This window comes from Camelina sativa, chromosome 1, assembly GCF_000633955.1.
Source record: "Camelina sativa cultivar DH55 chromosome 1, Cs, whole genome shotgun sequence".
NCBI classification, from domain to species: Eukaryota; Viridiplantae; Streptophyta; class Magnoliopsida; order Brassicales; family Brassicaceae; genus Camelina; species Camelina sativa.
The window spans coordinates 5,447,089-5,466,134 of record NC_025685.1 but is presented as its reverse complement, the minus strand read 5'-3'; the positions used below and the strand labels follow the sequence as shown (position 1 = coordinate 5,466,134).

General features: G+C 36.5%; 7 protein-coding genes across 7 annotated transcripts in view; 6 read left to right on the top strand and 1 right to left on the bottom strand.

The window, feature by feature from the left end:
* LOC104777482 (meiotic recombination protein SPO11-1) overlaps positions 1-3,888 on the top strand; it is a 7,522-nt gene extending 3,634 nt beyond the window's left edge. Inside the window, exon 16 of the mRNA XM_010501774.2 lies at positions 3,539-3,888. The gene's annotated coding sequence lies outside the window, so the exon portion shown is untranslated. The remainder of the gene's footprint in view (positions 1-3,538) is intronic.
* On the top strand, positions 7-1,358 carry LOC104777508 (pentatricopeptide repeat-containing protein At3g13160, mitochondrial). Its single transcript, XM_010501784.1, has one exon. It carries the CDS (start codon positions 27-29, stop codon positions 1,212-1,214), a length of 1,188 nt encoding a protein of 395 aa, XP_010500086.1. The 5' UTR covers positions 7-26; the 3' UTR covers positions 1,215-1,358.
* Positions 1,414-3,338, top strand: LOC104777519 (pentatricopeptide repeat-containing protein At3g13150-like). Its single transcript, XM_010501792.2, has one exon. It carries the CDS (start codon positions 1,535-1,537, stop codon positions 3,089-3,091), a length of 1,557 nt encoding a protein of 518 aa, XP_010500094.1. The 5' UTR covers positions 1,414-1,534; the 3' UTR covers positions 3,092-3,338.
* On the top strand, positions 4,517-5,562 carry LOC104777474. Its single transcript, XM_010501740.1, has 3 exons — positions 4,517-4,741; positions 4,828-4,903; positions 4,984-5,562. Exons 1-3 carry the CDS (start codon positions 4,715-4,717, stop codon positions 5,415-5,417), a joined length of 537 nt encoding a protein of 178 aa, XP_010500042.1. The 5' UTR covers positions 4,517-4,714; the 3' UTR covers positions 5,418-5,562.
* LOC104777464 lies at positions 8,642-9,320 on the bottom strand. Its single transcript, XM_010501728.1, has one exon. The coding sequence runs from the start codon at positions 9,243-9,245 to the stop codon at positions 8,643-8,645; it is 603 nt and encodes a 200-aa protein (XP_010500030.1). The 5' UTR covers positions 9,246-9,320; the 3' UTR covers position 8,642.
* LOC104777455 (30S ribosomal protein S10, chloroplastic) lies at positions 12,185-13,944 on the top strand. Its single transcript, XM_010501721.2, has 4 exons — positions 12,185-12,535; positions 12,631-12,669; positions 13,154-13,486; positions 13,677-13,944. The coding sequence occupies exons 1-3, from the start codon at positions 12,308-12,310 to the stop codon at positions 13,463-13,465; spliced, it is 579 nt and encodes a 192-aa protein (XP_010500023.1). The 5' UTR covers positions 12,185-12,307; the 3' UTR covers positions 13,466-13,486; positions 13,677-13,944.
* Positions 16,726-18,317, top strand: LOC104777445 (serine acetyltransferase 3, mitochondrial-like). The gene has a single exon (XM_010501713.2). It carries the CDS (start codon positions 16,812-16,814, stop codon positions 18,006-18,008), a length of 1,197 nt encoding a protein of 398 aa, XP_010500015.1. The 5' UTR covers positions 16,726-16,811; the 3' UTR covers positions 18,009-18,317.

Below are 19,046 nucleotides of genomic sequence, written 5' to 3'. Positions count from 1 at the left end.
AAAAACCTTGCACACAGCTAAAAACGATGTCGTCGCTCTCCCGCTTTCTCCTCCGTAGCACCTTCAGCTTCAGCACTCCCACAAACCGCCGCTTTTTCTCCGCCGTTACCGCAGCTGCAACCACAGCCTCGCCATCCAAACCATCATCCCTCATCACTCTCGTAAATGACGAACGTGACCCCAAATTCATCACGGAGAAGTTCAAGAAGGCTTGCCAAGTAGAGTGGTTCCGGAAGAATATAGCCGTCTATGAGAGAACCGTTCGCCGTCTCGCCGCAGCCAAGAAGTTTGAGTGGATCGAGGAGATCCTGGAGGAGCAGAACAAGTACCCAAACATGTCAAAGGAAGGATTCGTGGCCAGGATTATCAATCTCTATGGACGAGTCGGTATGTTTGAGAACGCGCAGAAGGTGTTCGACGAAATGCCTGAGAGAAACTGTAAGAGAACAGTGTTGTCTTTCAACGCTTTGCTTAATGCGTGTGTGAACTCCAAGAAGTTCGATTTGGTTGAAGAACTCTTCAAGGAGTTGCCTGGTAAGCTCTCGATTGAACCAGATGTTGCATCTTACAATACTTTGATCAAGGGATTGTGTGGAAAAGGTTCCTTCACTGAAGCTGTTGCCTTGATTGATGAGATTGAGAACAAGGGATTGAAACCTGATCATATCACCTTCAACATACTATTACATGAGTCGTATACAAAAGGGAAGATCCAGGAGGGAGAAAAGATATGGGCTAGAATGGGAGAGAAGAATGTTAAGAGAGACGTCCGTAGTTACAATGCTCGGTTGTTAGGATTAGCCACAGAGATGAAATCAGATGAGATGGTTAATCTCTTTGACGAACTTAAGGTTAATGGGATTAAACCCGATGTTTTCACATTCACTGCCATGATCAAAGGAAGCGTCAGTGAAGGAAAACTGGATGAAGCCATAACGTGGTACAAGGAGATTGAGAAGAATGGTCTCCGTCCGATGAAATTCATCTTTACCTCACTACTTCCCGCAATGTGCAAGGCGGGAGATTTAGAGTCTGCTTATGAGCTCTGCAAGGAGATATTCAGTAAGCGGTTTCTTGTCGATGGAGCCATCTTGCAAGAGGTAGTTGATGAATTGGTGAAAGGGTCCAAGCAAGATGAAGCTGAAAAGATCGTCGAGCTGGCAAAGACGAATGACTATTTGCAGTGCAAGCTACGTCTCTCTTCCGAAGAGTAGTGTTCATTTTGCTCTTTAGTGTCTTATTAGTCCATGTTTCCTTTCATTAGTGTCCTCTGGTGTGATTGAATAACAGAACTATCTGTAGCTTTGTCGTTTTTGTTTGTGTGGGTTTTAAAAGTTGAAAGAATTTCCATTTTTATTTTTCTGATTCGAAAAAAATGGCATGCATTTAAGGGGTTAAAACTTAAAACGCTGCGTAGTCAAGAAAAACGGCACGCTGTTCTGTTTTTAAGAGGCTTAAGTAAGAAGACCTAGCCGGAGTTAAAACCCTAAACCCTCTCCTCACTCACACTCACATTCGCGATCTGCAAAAAGCTATGAGCAAGGTGGGCTCATCGCTGTACACTCGCCTCCATGAGATCTTCAAAGAGTCTGCAATCGCCACCGCTAAGTCCACAAAACCTAAACGCCACACCAAACCCAGTAAATTCCCTAGTAAATTGAAGGCACCCACCGCATCTTCCACCGCCGTAGTAGACGGAGTGGAGTCGTCGAACGACGCAAAGGAATCGAAAACTTCGAAATTGACGAAGAAAGTAGAGAAGTTCAAGAAATCATGCGAGTCAGAGAGTTTCCGGCAAGTCCATGGACTCTACAGTGCGTTTATCCGCCGTCTCAGGGAAGCGAAGAAGTTCTCAACGATCGACGAAGTCCTTCAGTACCAGAAGAAGTTCGATGACATCAAGTCTGAAGATTTCGTTATCCGTATGATGCTTCTTTATGGATACTCAGGAATGGCGGAACATGCACACAAGTTGTTCGATGAAATGCCTGAGCTAAACTGTGAGCGTACTGTCAAATCGTTCAATACTCTTTTATCGGCTTATGTTAATTCGGGGAAGCTTGATGAGGCAATGAAGGCCTTCAAGGAGTTGCCGGAGAAGTTAGGTATTACCCCTGATTTGGTTACTTATAATACTATGATCAAAGCACTTTGCCGTAAAGGCTCTATGGATGATATATTGTCCATCTTTGAGGAGCTGGAGAAGAATGGGTTTGAGCCTGACTTGATTACTTTCAACACACTGTTAGAAGAGTTGTATAGGAGGGAGCTGTTTGTTGAAGGAGATAGGATTTGGGATTTGATGAAATCCAAGAATCTTGCTCCTAACATAAGGAGTTATAACTCTAGGGTGAGAGGTCTGACTCGGAACAAGAAGTTCACTGATGCAATTAACTTAATCGATGTTATGAAATCCGAAGGGATATTGCCAGATGTTCATACATACAATGCTTTCATCACGGCTTACCGCCTTGATAACAACCTCGAGGAGGTTATGAAATGGTACAATGAGATAAAGGAGAAGGGTTTGACTCCTGATACAGTGACTTACTGTTTGTTAATCCCTCTTCTCTGCAAGAAAGGTGATCTAGATAGAGCGGTTGAGATATCTGAAGAGGCCATCAAACACAAGCTTCTGTCTCGCCCCAACATGTACAAACCCGTGGTTGAGCGTTTGATGGGTGTAGGCAAGATTGATAAAGCAACACAGCTAGTGAAGAATGGCAAGTTACAGAGTTACTTTCGGTACCTACCAGACGTGTCTGGTAAGAAGAAGGCCACTTTCAGTCCGGTCTCGTCAAGTCCGGAGACCTTTTCGGGTCTGGTAAATACGGAGACCATTCGCGTCTCTTTTTGTCTGGAGACCTCTTCAAGTCCGGACTCCTCGAGCTCAGTCTCTTCCAATCCGGACTCTTCCAGCTCAGTCTCTTCAAGTCTGCCGACTTCTTCCAGTCCGTATTCTTCCAGCTCGGGCTCTTCGGGTCTGCACTCTTCCAGCTCGGATTCTTCCAGCTCGTACACTTCCAGCTCGGGCTCTTCGAGTCCCTACTCTTCCAGCTCAGTCTCTTCGTCTGGCTTGTTGGACGATTAAGAGTGGTTGATCAGTGTTTAGCAACTGGAATGCGTGATGATGTTGGCCTCCTATATCTTGTTATCACTTGTTTAGATTTGGTAACCCAGTGGAAACACGGTTATATTGGTCTCTCTTGTGATTTTGTTTTCAGTTTTTATTTTTCGGAATTTTACTTTACTTTCTAAGTGTTAAAGATTTCTCTCTTTCTTTTGGGCAAAAAATGTTAAGAGATTATGTCTTGAATAAAGTTTTAAAATCTTCTTGATGTCTCATGGTTCATACTCTTCTCCAAGGAGATTTGGTATGTCATTATCCACTTGTGATCATGATGATCATATATTTGGTTTCTGTGGCTTTGTTTAATTTGCAACACATATTGTATTAACTGTCCTGAGCTTTTCTTTGGTTGCTCCTTCTCTTTTTTGAAATGATATGATCATTAAATCTTTGTTATGTCCTCTTCAGATTCTGTAGAGAGCCACTTATCATCTGCTGCCTATTATTGACAAAAGATTTGAGATGTATCAAGCCTTTTACATCTTCTCTGTGAAACTCACTATGGCTATGGAAATTACTGGGTTTGTTGTGAGGATATCGTCTTCTCTGTTATGGTTTCAGATTTATAGGCTGGGAGCTTCTATTATAGACACTTCATTTCCTCGTCAGTCAGATTCAGATATTACTTGAAGAATGCTGCTATTGAGATTTATAGGCTGGGAACTTCAGTCAACATTCTAAAGACATTACTTGAAGAATGCAGATAGGAATGTTCATAGCAGCATTCTTTTCTGTACATGACAAAATACATTCTTTTGAGGTGAATAATTGGAGGATTAGTACAAAGATCTTCTTTCTTTTAATCCAAATATTTGGTATTCATCGTAATTTTTAAGTGCATGCACAGGGAAGCAATTGACAATTTCAGATTATAAAGTATCAACATGATTTGCCAATGGTAATATACTATTGTAAAATCCTTAAGGAAGAACTACCAGCCAATTTTTTCACTCAAGTTTCCTCCTACACAGGATGATGAGTCTGAGTCATCTGATGATAGAGGGCCTGACGTTAAACGACCAGCAGCCCATAATGTGGATTACTAATTATATTAATCTGGCCCAGCTAGATATAAAAATGATTTGGTGCAAATTAATTGTTTGATCTAAAAAAGATACGAAATCTTATCCACGTCTGACTAATTAAATTAGCTTTTTCTTTTTTTTTTGGGNGGGGGGGGGGGTTCGAAGAGGTAATTAAAGTGTTGTTCCGAATCCGCTGCTTTTATTTTATTTTATGGGGTTTCGAAAAGGTAAATGATTTTGTTATCTCATTCTTATCCTAATCTGGCAATCTCTGAATTAATTAGCATATATACTATAGGATCCATTACAAGATTATACCGATATCAAATGATCTTTTCATTTCCCTTCCTAGTGGTCCGTGGATAATACGATTTCGGAAGACAGTATCCTTCAAAACGCTATTTTGGGCAATACAATATTCATCTTCGATCAAATATGCAGCACTTGCCTTAAACTATAACAATCTATATAAGTTTCAACCCATTTGCCCTCTTTTAGTTTCAGCTGTTAGACCACCACGCAACCAAAGCAGAAATAAAATAATTCACAAGCTTCATCAATGGATTACAATTACTGTGTCGATATGGTTAGCCAAACGATTCTGATTTATTAATCCATTATAATTTTATATGTGTTTTTAAAATTAACGATGTTGTTTAATTTACTCTGTAGAGCTGTGTGATGAAAGTGAACAGAAGCTGCATGCTTTGTCGGCAAAAAGTGACAGAAGTAATGCATTGTCTCTACGGTACGTACGTACGTTTGGTTTTGTTTTGTTGATGATTTGTTTTCTTGGTGATATTTTTCAAATTTTCAATATTGTTACAGCAATTTACTCAATGGAATTCGTCGGAGACGACAACTCAATAAAACTAAAGGCGAGGGTTAACCCTAGTATATTGATGGCGGCTATGGAACGGTACGGCGAACATGGAAAGATCATCAATCTCCGTTTCGACGGAGAAGTTATGAATCCCCGCAGCGGCGGTTATTACGGTCATTCAGGCTATTACCTTCCTGCCATGGCCTCCGGCGCCGGTGGTTATTATCCATATTCGTATCCTCCGTATGCGTGCGGCGGAAACTATGCTCCTTATACGTGTAATCAGCAGCGGCAGACGGATCAGGCACCACGGAACCCGCATACAACACCGCCGGAGTATCCTATGCCGATGCCATCGGCAAGATCGGTTCATAGTTACGCTTACGTAGAACCGCAGTATTATACGGGTTCGTCGGGTGGACTTTGCGCGATCATGTGATGCATGCGATGCGACTCTCTCTCTCGTTTGTCTCAGTGCCGCGTTTTTGGTTTATATTCCTGATCGCTGTTTTTTTTTAAGCGATTGCGTTTATAGACGTGGACTTCTGAACTTTTTCTTTTATTTGGTTATGCGTTTATTTTTATATGCGACTCTCTCTCTCGTTTCTCTCAGTGCCGCGTTTTTGGTTTATATTCCTGATCGCTGTTTTTTTAGCGATTGCGTTTATAGACGTGGATTCTGAACTTTTTCTTTCATTTGGTTTTAAGATATAATGGACTGAAGATACTATAGTTTTGTCCTATTTTACTAAAGTTCTTGACTCATCATATTTCTCTTTATATATATATATATTTTTTTTGTACTTAAGTAAAATGAGTAGAGTGATCATCATATTCATTCGAAATATATATGCATGGTTAGATTTTGCCAATGTTGATGACTTTGTTCTCCCTCGACGCAAAACAGACATGGTACAATATTGGCCTCATAGATCAATGCAGGTTGGCACCACATTGTGCTTATACCAGTTCTCTCAGCCATATTAGCAAAATTTCAATTCCTTTTTTTCTTTTTTTTTTTATCTCTTACAACTGATTTTTTCATCTCATGAATGAGTGATGGGTCCATGAACCTCCCCGTACACAAACTACCCACAGGGCCCCGGTGAGCAAAGTACTGATTACTTCTTACTTCAAACTTGACCGCTCATTCTCTCATCATTTTGCCTTTTTCTGGTTGTCACCAAAAACTTTTATCTTTAAAAAAAGTCTTTAGAGAGAGCAATAAAGAAAGACAAAAGTAGAGAACAATGTTTTTCAATTTTTGAGCTTCGTAGTTCGTACCATAGTTTCTTTTCCTTTTACATACTCGAAAACAATTACATTTATTTGCTTTTTTCACTCCACTGTTCCATATAAACTCAAACAACAGCATCTGTACGCATGATCTTTCCCACAAAATACTGATTTTATCTTAGACTTTAGTCTTGTAATATCCTTACGTCTTTTGTTCTCAGCAATTCACGAAGATTTGTTATGGTTTTTTTTTTGGCTTTAGCTTTGAACATTATTAAGCATATATGTGGTTGTTGTATTCATCATGTATATGATGTGGTTTAATCAAATTTCCTCTCAATAGGAATTGGACCCACTTAATATTAATTGTTATAATTTTGATTCTTTTTTTTTTTTGTTTCGTTTCTTTGTTCATTGATTGAGTTTACTGTTCCTTCTCCATGTCTTTCGGTTTTACTTTATTTTAAAATTTTGGATTTTGGTTATGTGTAAATAGCTCCATGATTGATCTATACACTACCATCCATTTCTTTCTTGTTAGGTATTTATGGCTTTTTTGTTTAATCTATATCGTACGCCATTTGGAACCTTTACATCTTAGATGGTCGCCTAAATTGAAAAGTATTAATCGAAATCGAGTGAGATATACAAACTAATTAATATGCATAACGTCGTTCGTTAAGAATACTTACATGTCAAACATGTTGCGATCAAAGCCTAATATCCATTATAACATGAAATAAACTGACCCATTTCATTTATTATCTTATTTTCTTTTGTCATGTTTAAGTTATACATGTGAGTCCATTTATTTATATGAACGCGATCGAGTGGACATGTTCCGTTGTGTCAAAATCGTATAGTCTATCACTATTCGATAGATCTTTCGCTCTCGATCATTTTCTTAAACTAATAATTAACCAAGAAAAACTAGAGGTGTTTGAAATAATGATTACATACTAATCAACAGAGTACCGAATCTTCATTTCCCATGCACTTCGACTATCTCATTCCGTCATTCGTCATTCCTGCCTGTTTGATACATGTAAACATTACTAAACTCTTTTTCTAGTTTGATTAATTATTTATATTCATTTTGTCAGGTCGATAAATTGAATTAGTCAAAATCAAATTTTCTTTTTGAGTAAAAATCTCTGGAAAGGACTAGAGAAAAGATATTATATATCAAATAAAATGGAACGTGATACTGATATAGTTGAAACGGTTATAATATAAGTGAACTCCTAACGCTATGTCGACTAGAAGATTCTAAACAAACTTCACAATAACTCCATTTTTTAATATTCAAACTAAATATTTATTTTGGAGACTGGTAGTGGATAGGTAGGACTAGCTAGGATGGATAGTGGAAAAACTGAAAAAAGTGGTATGGAGAAAAAAAAATTAAAATCAGAAGAGCCGAGAATCTATATGGAGTCTTCAAAGCAAACTTATATTCCCTTTTTAAAAAAGAAAATATAGATTCGATTATTCGTTGATAATTGTTTCCACTATTTGCAACATATGGATTGATGGATCATGGGATTAAATATATGAACACACTATACATCATTTTGACGTAACATAAAAAATTAATATTGTAATGAGTCTACTACTAAAGTCTCTTGAAGTTATCATTTGAGAGTTCACTAATAGTAATAGAGATAAATGCATATGTATGTACATTTTACTTTTACCAGAACCGTATTGCACCATTGTTAGATGTCAAGTTTCGGCATCATGGTAACTGATATTGAAAAGAAAAAAACATTTTTCATATTAATTAAAAAGTTATCAGATTAAGAAAATTAGACATTCGAACGATAATCAACTAGCGAAGAAATTAATTCAGGAATAGATTAAACCATTAAATATGCAATGTGTGAAACCACATCGCTCCTCTCCATGAATCTGAACTTTTTTTTTTTTGCTTTAACGTTGAAAATATATTGTATGCATTGGTACACGTTTGCATAGACAACATTATTCCCCGAAACCATCGGGTGCAGACAACGCACCGCTAAAAACATGTAGTACATCAGTCTAGGCTATATAGAATTAATCATGGAGATCGACACATATGAAATATATGTACATATATATATATATATAGTTGTATGTTTATGTGTGTTTGGTCAAATGTTATATTAATCGTATTTTTGAACGTGGATCCCTACCCACCTTATTACACATGTTTGTTTGATGAGCTTCACTTTTTGCATATAGCAATGTATATAATTAATTAAGAGAGAATGTTTGATTAAAAAAAAAATGTAATGCGAGAATTAGATATAAAAAGTATTTCATTAAAAGAGATGTCTTTGATAAGTAGTACAAAGGCCACTAGATGAAGCTAGGAATCTTGCTCTATATAAACGAGCAAGTTGCATGCAATAATTAATTTAACGAAACTAAATTAACTAAGAACTCAAACAAGGATTAAATGCCGTCTAGCTTCGATTCTAAGCTCTTCCTTCATCTTTCTGATAAACTCATCGAACTTCTTATTCATCTCCTCCTCCTCCGTAGATGTCAACACTAATTCTACGTCCTCTTGTTCCTCTTCCTTACGAAGATCACACTCTCCATCTCCATCATTATCCGCTAATGTGTCGTCCTCGTCGTTGTCATTTTCTTCGGTTTCTTGATGTTTTGTATCCTCCCCAAGAGTTGTAACTTCCTCTGCAAGAAAGGACTCTGTTCCTCCTCTTCCATCAGTACAGTTATACTCCAGTTCCAATATCGTACCGTAACTCTTAAAATCTCGGTAATCAAAAGTTTTATCAATATTACTACTCAAGTTTGTCTCTAGAGGTTTTGACGAAACGGCCAAACCAGAGCACTTTGCAACAACCACTAAGAGACCATTGCAGAGGAGGAACATGTAGTTCTTATCTACTGCATGTGTTACGAGTTGAATCGTGAATCTGTATAAATAGAAGTTGTGGGTGACTAAAAGAGATAACACCCATATCGAAACTACTATAAACTTCGTCAATCTCTTCAGAAACTCCGGTTTCATTTGATCCATCGCTCTCTGGTTTGGTTTCTTGGTTTTGTGAGTGAGTGATGAAAGATTATAAGAAGAAAAAGTAAGAAGGAATGAGCAAATGTTAAGTGTGGTTTGTGCAAAGCTTTACACTCAACGGCTTTTGGTATATATAGAAGTTATTGGGGATATTTGTGCCACTGAGACCAACTCCACTCAAGAACTTGGATGAAGATTCTCTTAATTAAACTAATTCTTTTATCAATATTAAACTAATCAAGAGAACCATTAACAACTTAAACTAAATCACTCCTCCATGTTACCACATTATAATAAATTATAAATTAATCAAAAAATAGGTTTTTAATTATTTATATTACATGCAAAAAAGGAAAACAACAATATTTTACATAATTCATAAATATAGAACATATTTTACAAAGTCGAGAAATACAAACATAAAATTTCAAATATAAGAAATGAACTCGGTTCTATTCTTGGGTTGCACCAAATTTTTGCCAAATATGCTCCACCAAATCTTTTTTTAGACGATCATGCATTTCTGTATTTTGAACGTCATTTCGAATCCTCATCATATTATTGAGATTTGTTGGCATATCTGTAGAATACGATAAATCCATACGAGAAGTTCCGCTTCCTTCTCCTTCATACAACTCTGATGGATTGTAGAAATTGTATTCATGTCGTTCGTCTTCCACTATCATATTATGCAATATGATACATGCTCTCATTATTTTGCCTATTTTTCTTTTATCCCAAAAAAGTGCGGGATTCTTCACGATTGCAAATCGAGCCTGCAAAACTCCAAATGCACGCTCTAATATTTCTGGCATGCTTCTTGACATTGAGCAAAGAGTTTTGCTTTTTGACCTTGTGGAAGTGTAATTGATTGGATGAAAGCTGCCCATTTGGAATAGATACCGTCAGTGAGGTAGTACGCCATTTTGTATTGTCATCCATTGACAACATAGGTACCCCGTGAAATTAATACAATCGGAATTGTAAACCCAATCACAATCGATCAAAATTGTAAACCCAGACTCACATGCATGTTCGATTAAAATTCTCACAAACCCTAACCTTACAAACCCTAATCGGTAATAATCAGACGAACCTTATGTGTGTGTGATCCGCCAGCTGCTTGACCTTGCCGTCCCATTAATCCCATCACAGGAACCTTCCGCCATCGTTATCGTCGTGGGAGATGGAAGGCCTTGAGCAACAAATCGTCACATCGAGTGGAATCTCGATTGGAACCCGAAACCTCAACATATCTCTCTCATATATGAAGATCTTTCGTGTTTCAGCCGAAAAATCCAACGATTCAAGGTAAATCGGAAAATTTTCACGGTGAAACGGCAAATCGTCGTTGATATCGCCGTTTCTCTCAGAGAGAGAGAGATATGTCGCGAAGAAAAAGAAAAAAATAAATAATTTTTTTTTAATCCTTATTTATATCTTTTCCCCTGGCCAATCAGAACCGACCACGCATCGGTTCTCATAGGATTTTCGAAATCCCTCTTGTGGAACCGATTCTCCTAGTTTCTAATTTATTTTTGGATTTTTTCTTTATTTTTGGGTCTGAAAATTCTACCGAGAATCCCCAGTGAACTTGCTCTGAGCATATGGCAAATAATTTGACCAAGCTACCCCTTGTTCTTCATCTGCATGCCACGTGTGGAGTATGGTTTTCCCAATTATGTGGATCGAAAAGAAAATATCAATGTTCCCACTTTTGTTGGTTTGTCAACTAATAATAATCTATGCTTCCTTTTGGCATTTTATTGGCTATAGATTTCATATAAATTTAGTTTTCCAAAACTTGTTATAAGTTTTGATTTAATTAGGAATTATATGTCTAAATCGTCAAAGCTATAGATGACTTTTATGCAATGTTAATGGAAAAAGGTATCATGATAATTAACTTTGGGTGTGAGCTAGTGATGAATATAAAATATGCTTATGATCGAGACAAGTATATGTATGTATAAGCGGAATACAAACGACTATGAGGGATGATTGGTCTATGAATAGTAAGGGCGTGTGGACAATAATTCTTAGAAGATGTCATTGTCTCTTTTTTTCTTGTTATTGGTTCAAGTCATTTTCTTTTAATTGCATTGCTATCATCATGCTAATTGTTAGGCTTTGTATCTGTATTTTTGTAAATTTTTTTTTTCTTTCAGTATGAGTTCATGAATCAAACATGTAACGTAAAATTAAAACCAGTTGCACACACCATAGGTGGTTTTGAATCGTGGTTGTGTAGAGAACTCAAAAACTCAAAACTCAATTAACTAAGCATTCGTGTTCTCTTCTTTCAAAATAAAAACAAAAAATGTACATATCAAGAAGACACCTATCAGTCACACGGATGAGTTTTCTACGAATCTCAAATCTAAATTGGTGAGAGACCCCCCAACCAAAAGAGCAACAAAACCATCAATGACTTGTGAGAATAGTGAGGAAAAAGCACTAATTATTGTTTCCTTGATTTATAGTAATATTTTAGTGGATTAATTTTTTATGATTTTATCCAATACTTATCAACGAGTCAATTGTCTTATATGTACAATTCTTTTCCACATCTACTGCATATTTTTATTAGGTTTCTTTTGTCGTGTTTTATTTGAAGAAATTTTTGTGAGTTGAATTCTCCAAAGATATTTATAGAAAATTTAAAGAAATTTCGAGAAAATACTTTAGTTAACAAACAATCCACGAGAGGAAAAAATGATACCAAAAGAGTCAACATGACATATTGTAGACATAAACAAGCCGGAAAATATTGTGCAGCAGATTATAATAATGATTGTTATTATTATGGTTTTTCTATTGGGCCAAATGGGCTTTAGTAATAATAAGGTTAGGCCTTTTTTGTTTTATTAAATGGGCTTCGAATAAATAATATCTCATCACATAAAAAATATACAAAAAAGGTTTTGGATAAAATGGATAACCCTCGAGACCAAACAAACAAACACAGCTGAAGAAGAAACCTCACCCTTCGAACCTTAAGATAGAGGACGAAGAAGAAGAAGAAGAAGAAGAAGAGAAATCGAATCCTTGTTTTGGCTAATTCCATGGCGGTTTCTACTGTATCATCGCTTCTGTTACCATCATTCGTCATTCCAAGCTCTTCGCCTTCTTCTACGAAACTCAAAGTCTCTCTGCTACCTTCATCTTCTTCTTCTACCCATAGCGGCCTTACTTCCTCCGTCCTTACCAAACCTTCCATCTCGTTTTTGAAGCTCTTCGCTGTTCCTGAAACCCTAGATCCTACTCCAGAAATTCTCGATGAACCCTCTGAGGTATACACTCTTCTTCGATTTGGGAATCAAATTCCGAGCTTTTGATGTAATTCTCTTAATACATTCTTTTGTTTGTGTGTCTGTGTGATTCTCAGGTTCCGAGTTCTTCCTCCATCAGTGTTGACGCAGATAAGGTAAACGTCCATTGCTTTTTTAAAGTCCATTTGCTTTTAGAGCTCACTTACTAGAGATTGATACGCAGATTTTACAGATTACTTTATGCATTGGTGTGTTCTAACTTCTATGTCCATGTTCGTCAATTCACTAGCCTTTTTTTTGGTTTGCTACGTCTTCACAGTATTATAAAGTCTTATATCATTGTGTTGTAACTTTTATGTCCATTGCTGTTAGAGCTCACTACTAATAGAAATTGATACGCAGCAGATTGTTCCAACGATATGTTATAGTTTGTGTTTTCTATGTCCATCTTTGTCCAATTCATTGACTTTTTCTTGCTTCACTACATTTTCACAGCACTTAAAAGCCTCATTTGTGTGAAATGCCCTTCAAGTTTAAATCATCGTTAGATGGGAATGTTCTTACTGTATCTCAATAGGATTCCCCCACACCAGAGTTTTTTATTTTTTTGGTGAAGTTGGTGTGTTTTTGTGTTAGCAGATGGCGCCAAAGCAAAAGATTAGGATCAAGCTTAGATCATACTGGGTGCCTCTTATTGAGGATTCATGCAAGCAGATACTTGATGCTGCCAGAAATACCAATGCTAAGACAATGGGTCCTGTTCCATTGCCAACCAAGAAGCGTATCTACTGTGTTCTCAAGTCTCCTCACGTTCACAAGGACGCTAGGTTCCATTTCGAAATCCGGACACACCAGCGCATGATTGATATTCTCTACCCTACTGCTCAAACTATCGATTCTTTGATGCAACTTGATCTTCCTGCTGGTGTTGATGTTGAAGTGAAGCTCTGAAGAACCAACGTAACTATAATGGTAACAATATAAATCTCTTTCCTCTTTCTGTATATTCTGAATACAGCTCAAACTGATGTGTTTAGTTAGTGAAAATTCTGCAAATAGGCTCCAACTGAATCCTGTGTGTACTTACCCACACCAAGAATCTTCATCAAATTACAATCTTGCTCTTCTTGTTCTGAACCAAAATAATGTTTTTCTTCCTCAGAGGTGGATGGGCGTTTTGCATTGAATGAATAGACCGTTTCAGATATCAACCGCATTGTTTAGAACTGGTAAGCCTTGTTATCATCTTTTTGAGAGAGAGCCTTTGTAATGAAAAATGTAAGTTGTATTATCTGGTCCTAGCAAAGTTGGAATCTTTAGCGATGCTTGGTTCTTAGTTGATGAACATATATCTTCAATTAAGCAAGTTCAAAGGAATTTGTTTTTTGTTTTACTAATTGCTGTTATGATCAAATTGTTTTCTTTATGTATTTGAGTGGAATCTTTCTTTCAATATAAGTATGACTTAGTAATAATATGATACACACTTTTTTTATAAATCAGGACGTTGGAATCTTGAAAGCGACGTCATTCTTGTAATTAACGCATAAGTTCATTCACAAACTCAATAGGGGAAATTCTTTTTTTTTCTTTGAGCATTCCAATGAAAAAACAAGAATGATTTTATTGTAAAAAAACGAGGAGGTTCATCGCCCACTCTTGAAGACCTGAACTGAAGCTGTAGAACCAACAAACTCAACTAGATGGCCAGTCCGACATAACACATATGGAACTAAAGGATACTAGAGTCAGTGCTTTAGGGCGGCGATACGTCACATTTCTTAGCAGCCAAATCTAACAGTCATAACTTTAAAATGTTTGATTTCCATTTTTTTCCTTATCTGATTTGGATTATGCAGAAATTTTCAACCCCTACAATTAAACTTGAAGAATATTCTTTGCCACACGTACAGTGACATACAACTTTATGATTACTTAAAATTATAAATGCCACAGTATGTGGTTCTGTAAGTGATCCATTTCATTGCAGGATCATCATCTCTTGACCTAAAGAAATAAAAGAATAGTCGCCAAAATTGAATTTTAGGTAAGTGGATGAGACAATGATGTGGCTGTTATTTATTAGTCGCTAAAGTTAAATAAGGCATATTCCCACGATATACCAACATGGACCGTCCGTTTTTATTTAATTTCGATTATATAGTTTCTCTTGCAAAAAAAAAACTCGAATAAACAGTAGGATTACTGGAATGAATCATACATAATCTCAGCGTCAATAGTCTTTATATGTACGAGAGATAGATTCTATAATAAAAATTGAAACAGTAGTATCATATTGGGTTGTGCTTCTTGCATTACATAGTGAAATCGTATTTGCATCAACAAAATGCTTAAAACTTTTGTACATATTGACCGACCCTACAAAGTTTTAGATCTTAGATTTAAATTGAAGTCAAAACTGTGCTTTTTTCTTCTTCTTCTTCTTCTTCTACGATTTATATACCAAAATTCTCATATTGGATTAAATCTGTGACGTGACGATACACACTGATATGAACTAGTACTATACTATACTATCACTTAAGATTTACTATTTTTGCAACTGTATTATGGAATTTAGCTGTAAATGATTCGTGATATCCTGAAATTAATTCTAATTCAATCTTGTTGTTTGCTAAATAGTCTAATCCCAATCGTTATATAAGAAGCATCAAGCAAACAGGGTTATGTTTTTTCAACACTCGAAGAGACAATTCTTTCAACGGCTGAAATTGAAAGGAAACAAAATATATACTCTCGTTCTCGTAAGCCTGAAAGAAACATAAGTTCCATTTTCTTTTCTTTTTTTCTTCTTTTGGTTTTAGCAAAGTATTATTTTGAGACTCATACATAATTGTCGGGAAATTATTGGAGGGGTCCTCATCTCCTCATTGTCATTGATGTGCCCTCTTTATAGTAGCTTTGCGTTTTATAATACCAACTGTGTTTAGAAAAAAGAAAAAAAAAACACACACACACACCTTTGTGTCTTTTTTGTTTCCCCTTGTTGTTTGGGATGGCAGTTACTAAAATAAAATATTTTTCTTAAACCCATAGAAGATTTTTTAATTTCCTTTTCACATCAACTCACTTGGATATAATAATTTAGTAAGTCACTATATATCATTGTCTACTCTAACCTATATTAGTTGAAAACAAATTGATAAGATAATTCAGTTGATTGGAGAGAGAGATGATAAAATTCAGCTGACCTTGGTTTGAAAATGGGAAGACAAAGAGAAGAAGATGGCTTCACGGATCTATAGACAAACTAAATAATGTCATTACATACGTCACTCTATTTTTTTTTTTTTTTTTTTTTTNTTTTTGTAAATATAAAAGCACCAAGGTTGGTTCATATTATATATGTTAGATGTTGACAGTGAAATATTAGAACTAATATGGTATTGTACTAGCAAAAATTCACTTCTACGTACGTCCAAAATAATCTCTTTTCATTGAAATAGTTATAAATTTTTGCTAACCAAAAAAGGATGTAGTTTGATTTTTCGTAGTCCTTGTTATTTAAAAAAAAAAATTATTTTGAGAAAAGAATAAACAAATAGAAATGGGGGTTGATGGTAACCAAAAAAGTAGGTGTCACAAAAAAAGTACATGTGATGAGTGAGCTGATGAGCTTCACTTACACAAAATTAAATAGTACTATTATTACACACAACAAAAAAACTCTGACGACAATTAAAATAAACATGTGGTAATTTATTGTTTAACCAAACAAGGTGCTACTTTGTTATGACAGGTCAGGTCGATCGACATGTGTATATCAAGATTATTTCATTTGCACGGGGGAAAAAAATATTTTATGTATAAAGATTGCCATGCCATTTATTTTTAAAATAAATTACACAAAATTTTAAAACTAAATAACACACATTTTTATTAATTCAATTTCTTTTACAATAGTACAGCTTGGTGAAAAAATAATTAACTAAATGATGGAAAGAAAAAGTATAACGTATAAATTTCTCATAAAATACTGCAATCATATTTATCCCCATAGCCTCTCCACGACAGACTAGTGTTCACAGTAAAATACTACAAAATGATGTACATAAACAAAGAAATTACTAATAAAGCATTTTGTAAAAGAAGGAAACAAATCTGAAAGGAAGAGAGAGAGAGAGAGAGAAAAAGAAAAAAAACCAAAAATATATAAATTTGTTTACATCCTTCCATTTTGGTTTCGATTATGATTATTACCTAAACAAACAAAAAAAAATCTCTTTTGTTTTGTTTTTTTTTCTATCTTCTTTTTATAAGCCGAGGAATTGCAAAAATGTTGCCGGTCACAAGTCGCCGCCACTTCTCAATGTCCCTATATATGCTCCGTTCATCTTCACCACACATCAATCTTCATCATCATCATCATCGTCACTCTTCCTCCTCTTTCCTTCTCCCTTCTTTTCTCTCCTCCACCTTGAAACAACAACAACATACTCCTCCATCTCCTCGTCCTCCAATGGCTGCGTGTATCGACACCTGCCGTACTGGTAAACCCCAGATCTCTCGTCGCGATTCCTCCAATCCCACCAACGACGATGTTCGTTACATAAATTACTTCCGTTCTTCTTCTTCTTCTTCTGCTTCCTCCTTCAATGGAACCCAAACCAGAACCCTCCACACCCGTCCTTTACTCGAAGACCTAGACCGAGACGCTGAAATCGACGACGTTTGGGCCAAGATTCGCGACGAAGCTAAATCCGACATCGAGAGAGAACCAATCGTCTCCGGCTATTACCACGCTTCAATCGTCTCTCAACGTTCCTTAGAAGCTGCGTTAGCCAATACCTTATCCGTTAAACTCAGCAATTTGAATCTCCCAAGCAACACGCTTTTCGATTTGTTCTCAAGTGTTCTTAACGAAAGCCCAAAGATTGTTGAATCTGTGAAACAAGATCTGTTAGCTGTTAAAGAAAGAGACCCAGCTTGTATTAGCTACGTTCATTGTTTCCTTCACTTTAAAGGCTTCTTAGCTTGTCAAGCTCATCGTATTGCTCATGAGCTTTGGACCCAAGACCGCAAAATCTTAGCTTTGTTGATTCAGAACAGAGTCTCTGAAGCTTTCGCCGTTGATTTTCACCCTGGGGCTAAAATCGGTACTGGGATTTTGCTTGACCACGCTACAGCCATCGTGATCGGAGAGACGGCGGTTGTTGGGAACAATGTTTCGATTCTTCATAACGTTACGCTTGGTGGAACGGGGAAACAGTGTGGAGATAGGCATCCTAAGATTGGTGAGGGGGTTTTGATTGGAGCTGGGACTTGTATTTTGGGGAATATTAGTATTGGTGAAGGAGCTAAGATTGGTGCTGGATCTGTTGTGTTGAAAGATGTGCCGCCACGTACGACGGCTGTTGGGAATCCGGCGAGGTTGCTTGGTGGTAAAGATAATCCGAAGACGCATGATAAGGATCCTGGTTTGACTATGGACCAGACATCGCATATATCCGACTGGTCGGATTATGTAATCTGATTAAAAAGTTGTTGTTGTTAATGGCTTTTTCATTGTTCTCTCTCGGCTTCTTTTGTTATTGAAGCTGGAGAACTTATGATATGCGATGCTGTTTCCATAATCAGATCATTTGTCTCTCTCTATAAGTTTGAGTCTGATTAAGATGGGATTTGAATGTAAAACTCGGAAACCCTAGACTCGAGTTTCCTGTGGTTGGTTTCTGATTAGCAGAGACTTTATGTTTAGTATGTAAGTGTTTATTTGGTTAAACCATGGATTCTGTGATCAATCCTGTTGGTGGGAATAAAACGAAGATTCATCATTTCTCTTGAGTTTTGTTTTGCTTACTACAGCTTTCTAGGAAATGATAACAAGACCAGTCAGGATCCTGGATTGCTTGCTACAATCTATTAAAACTCTTACCTATTTTGTCTGTAAGTATTGTCTGCTTCTGTTGGAAATTGTTGTAGAAAAAACGGTAAAGCGAATACAGAACCAGGTCTTGGTCTTCTTGGCTTGTTCTGAGCTAGTTTCCGGGAAATTAATATTCTGTTCAGAAAATTTACTATGAGTTTCTGCGTATTGTTGTGGTGGACGTTGTTGAGACGTCAAGGAATTATAATCTATTGCCACTGATGAATTTGTCTTCCAAATAATATATTTTTTGACGGGTTTTTCTATATATACTATCCATCGTGACAGACTCGAACAATTATTCTCGTTTCCATTGCCTAATGAAACAGAGTTCTGCAATGGACATTACTATCGATTTTTTCCTCTTCGAGTCCAATTACTTTCCAATGTTCTCCATTTTCTTCAATCTGCTTCTGTTGTTTGTTATGTTTGGTTCCTGTGTTTACAAGAAAAGGGTGGCTTGTGACAATAGTGATGGTTTTACGAGTGAGAGATTTAAGGATATGTCTTTAACATACAAGAAACTGGTCGTTATATGTTGTGAGTCTTTTTCTGCCTTGAATTCAGTCTTGTTGCTGGTAAGTTGCTTCCACCTGCATACAAATGGTTGGGATCGCAGTGAACTGATGGTTATTTTAGATCATC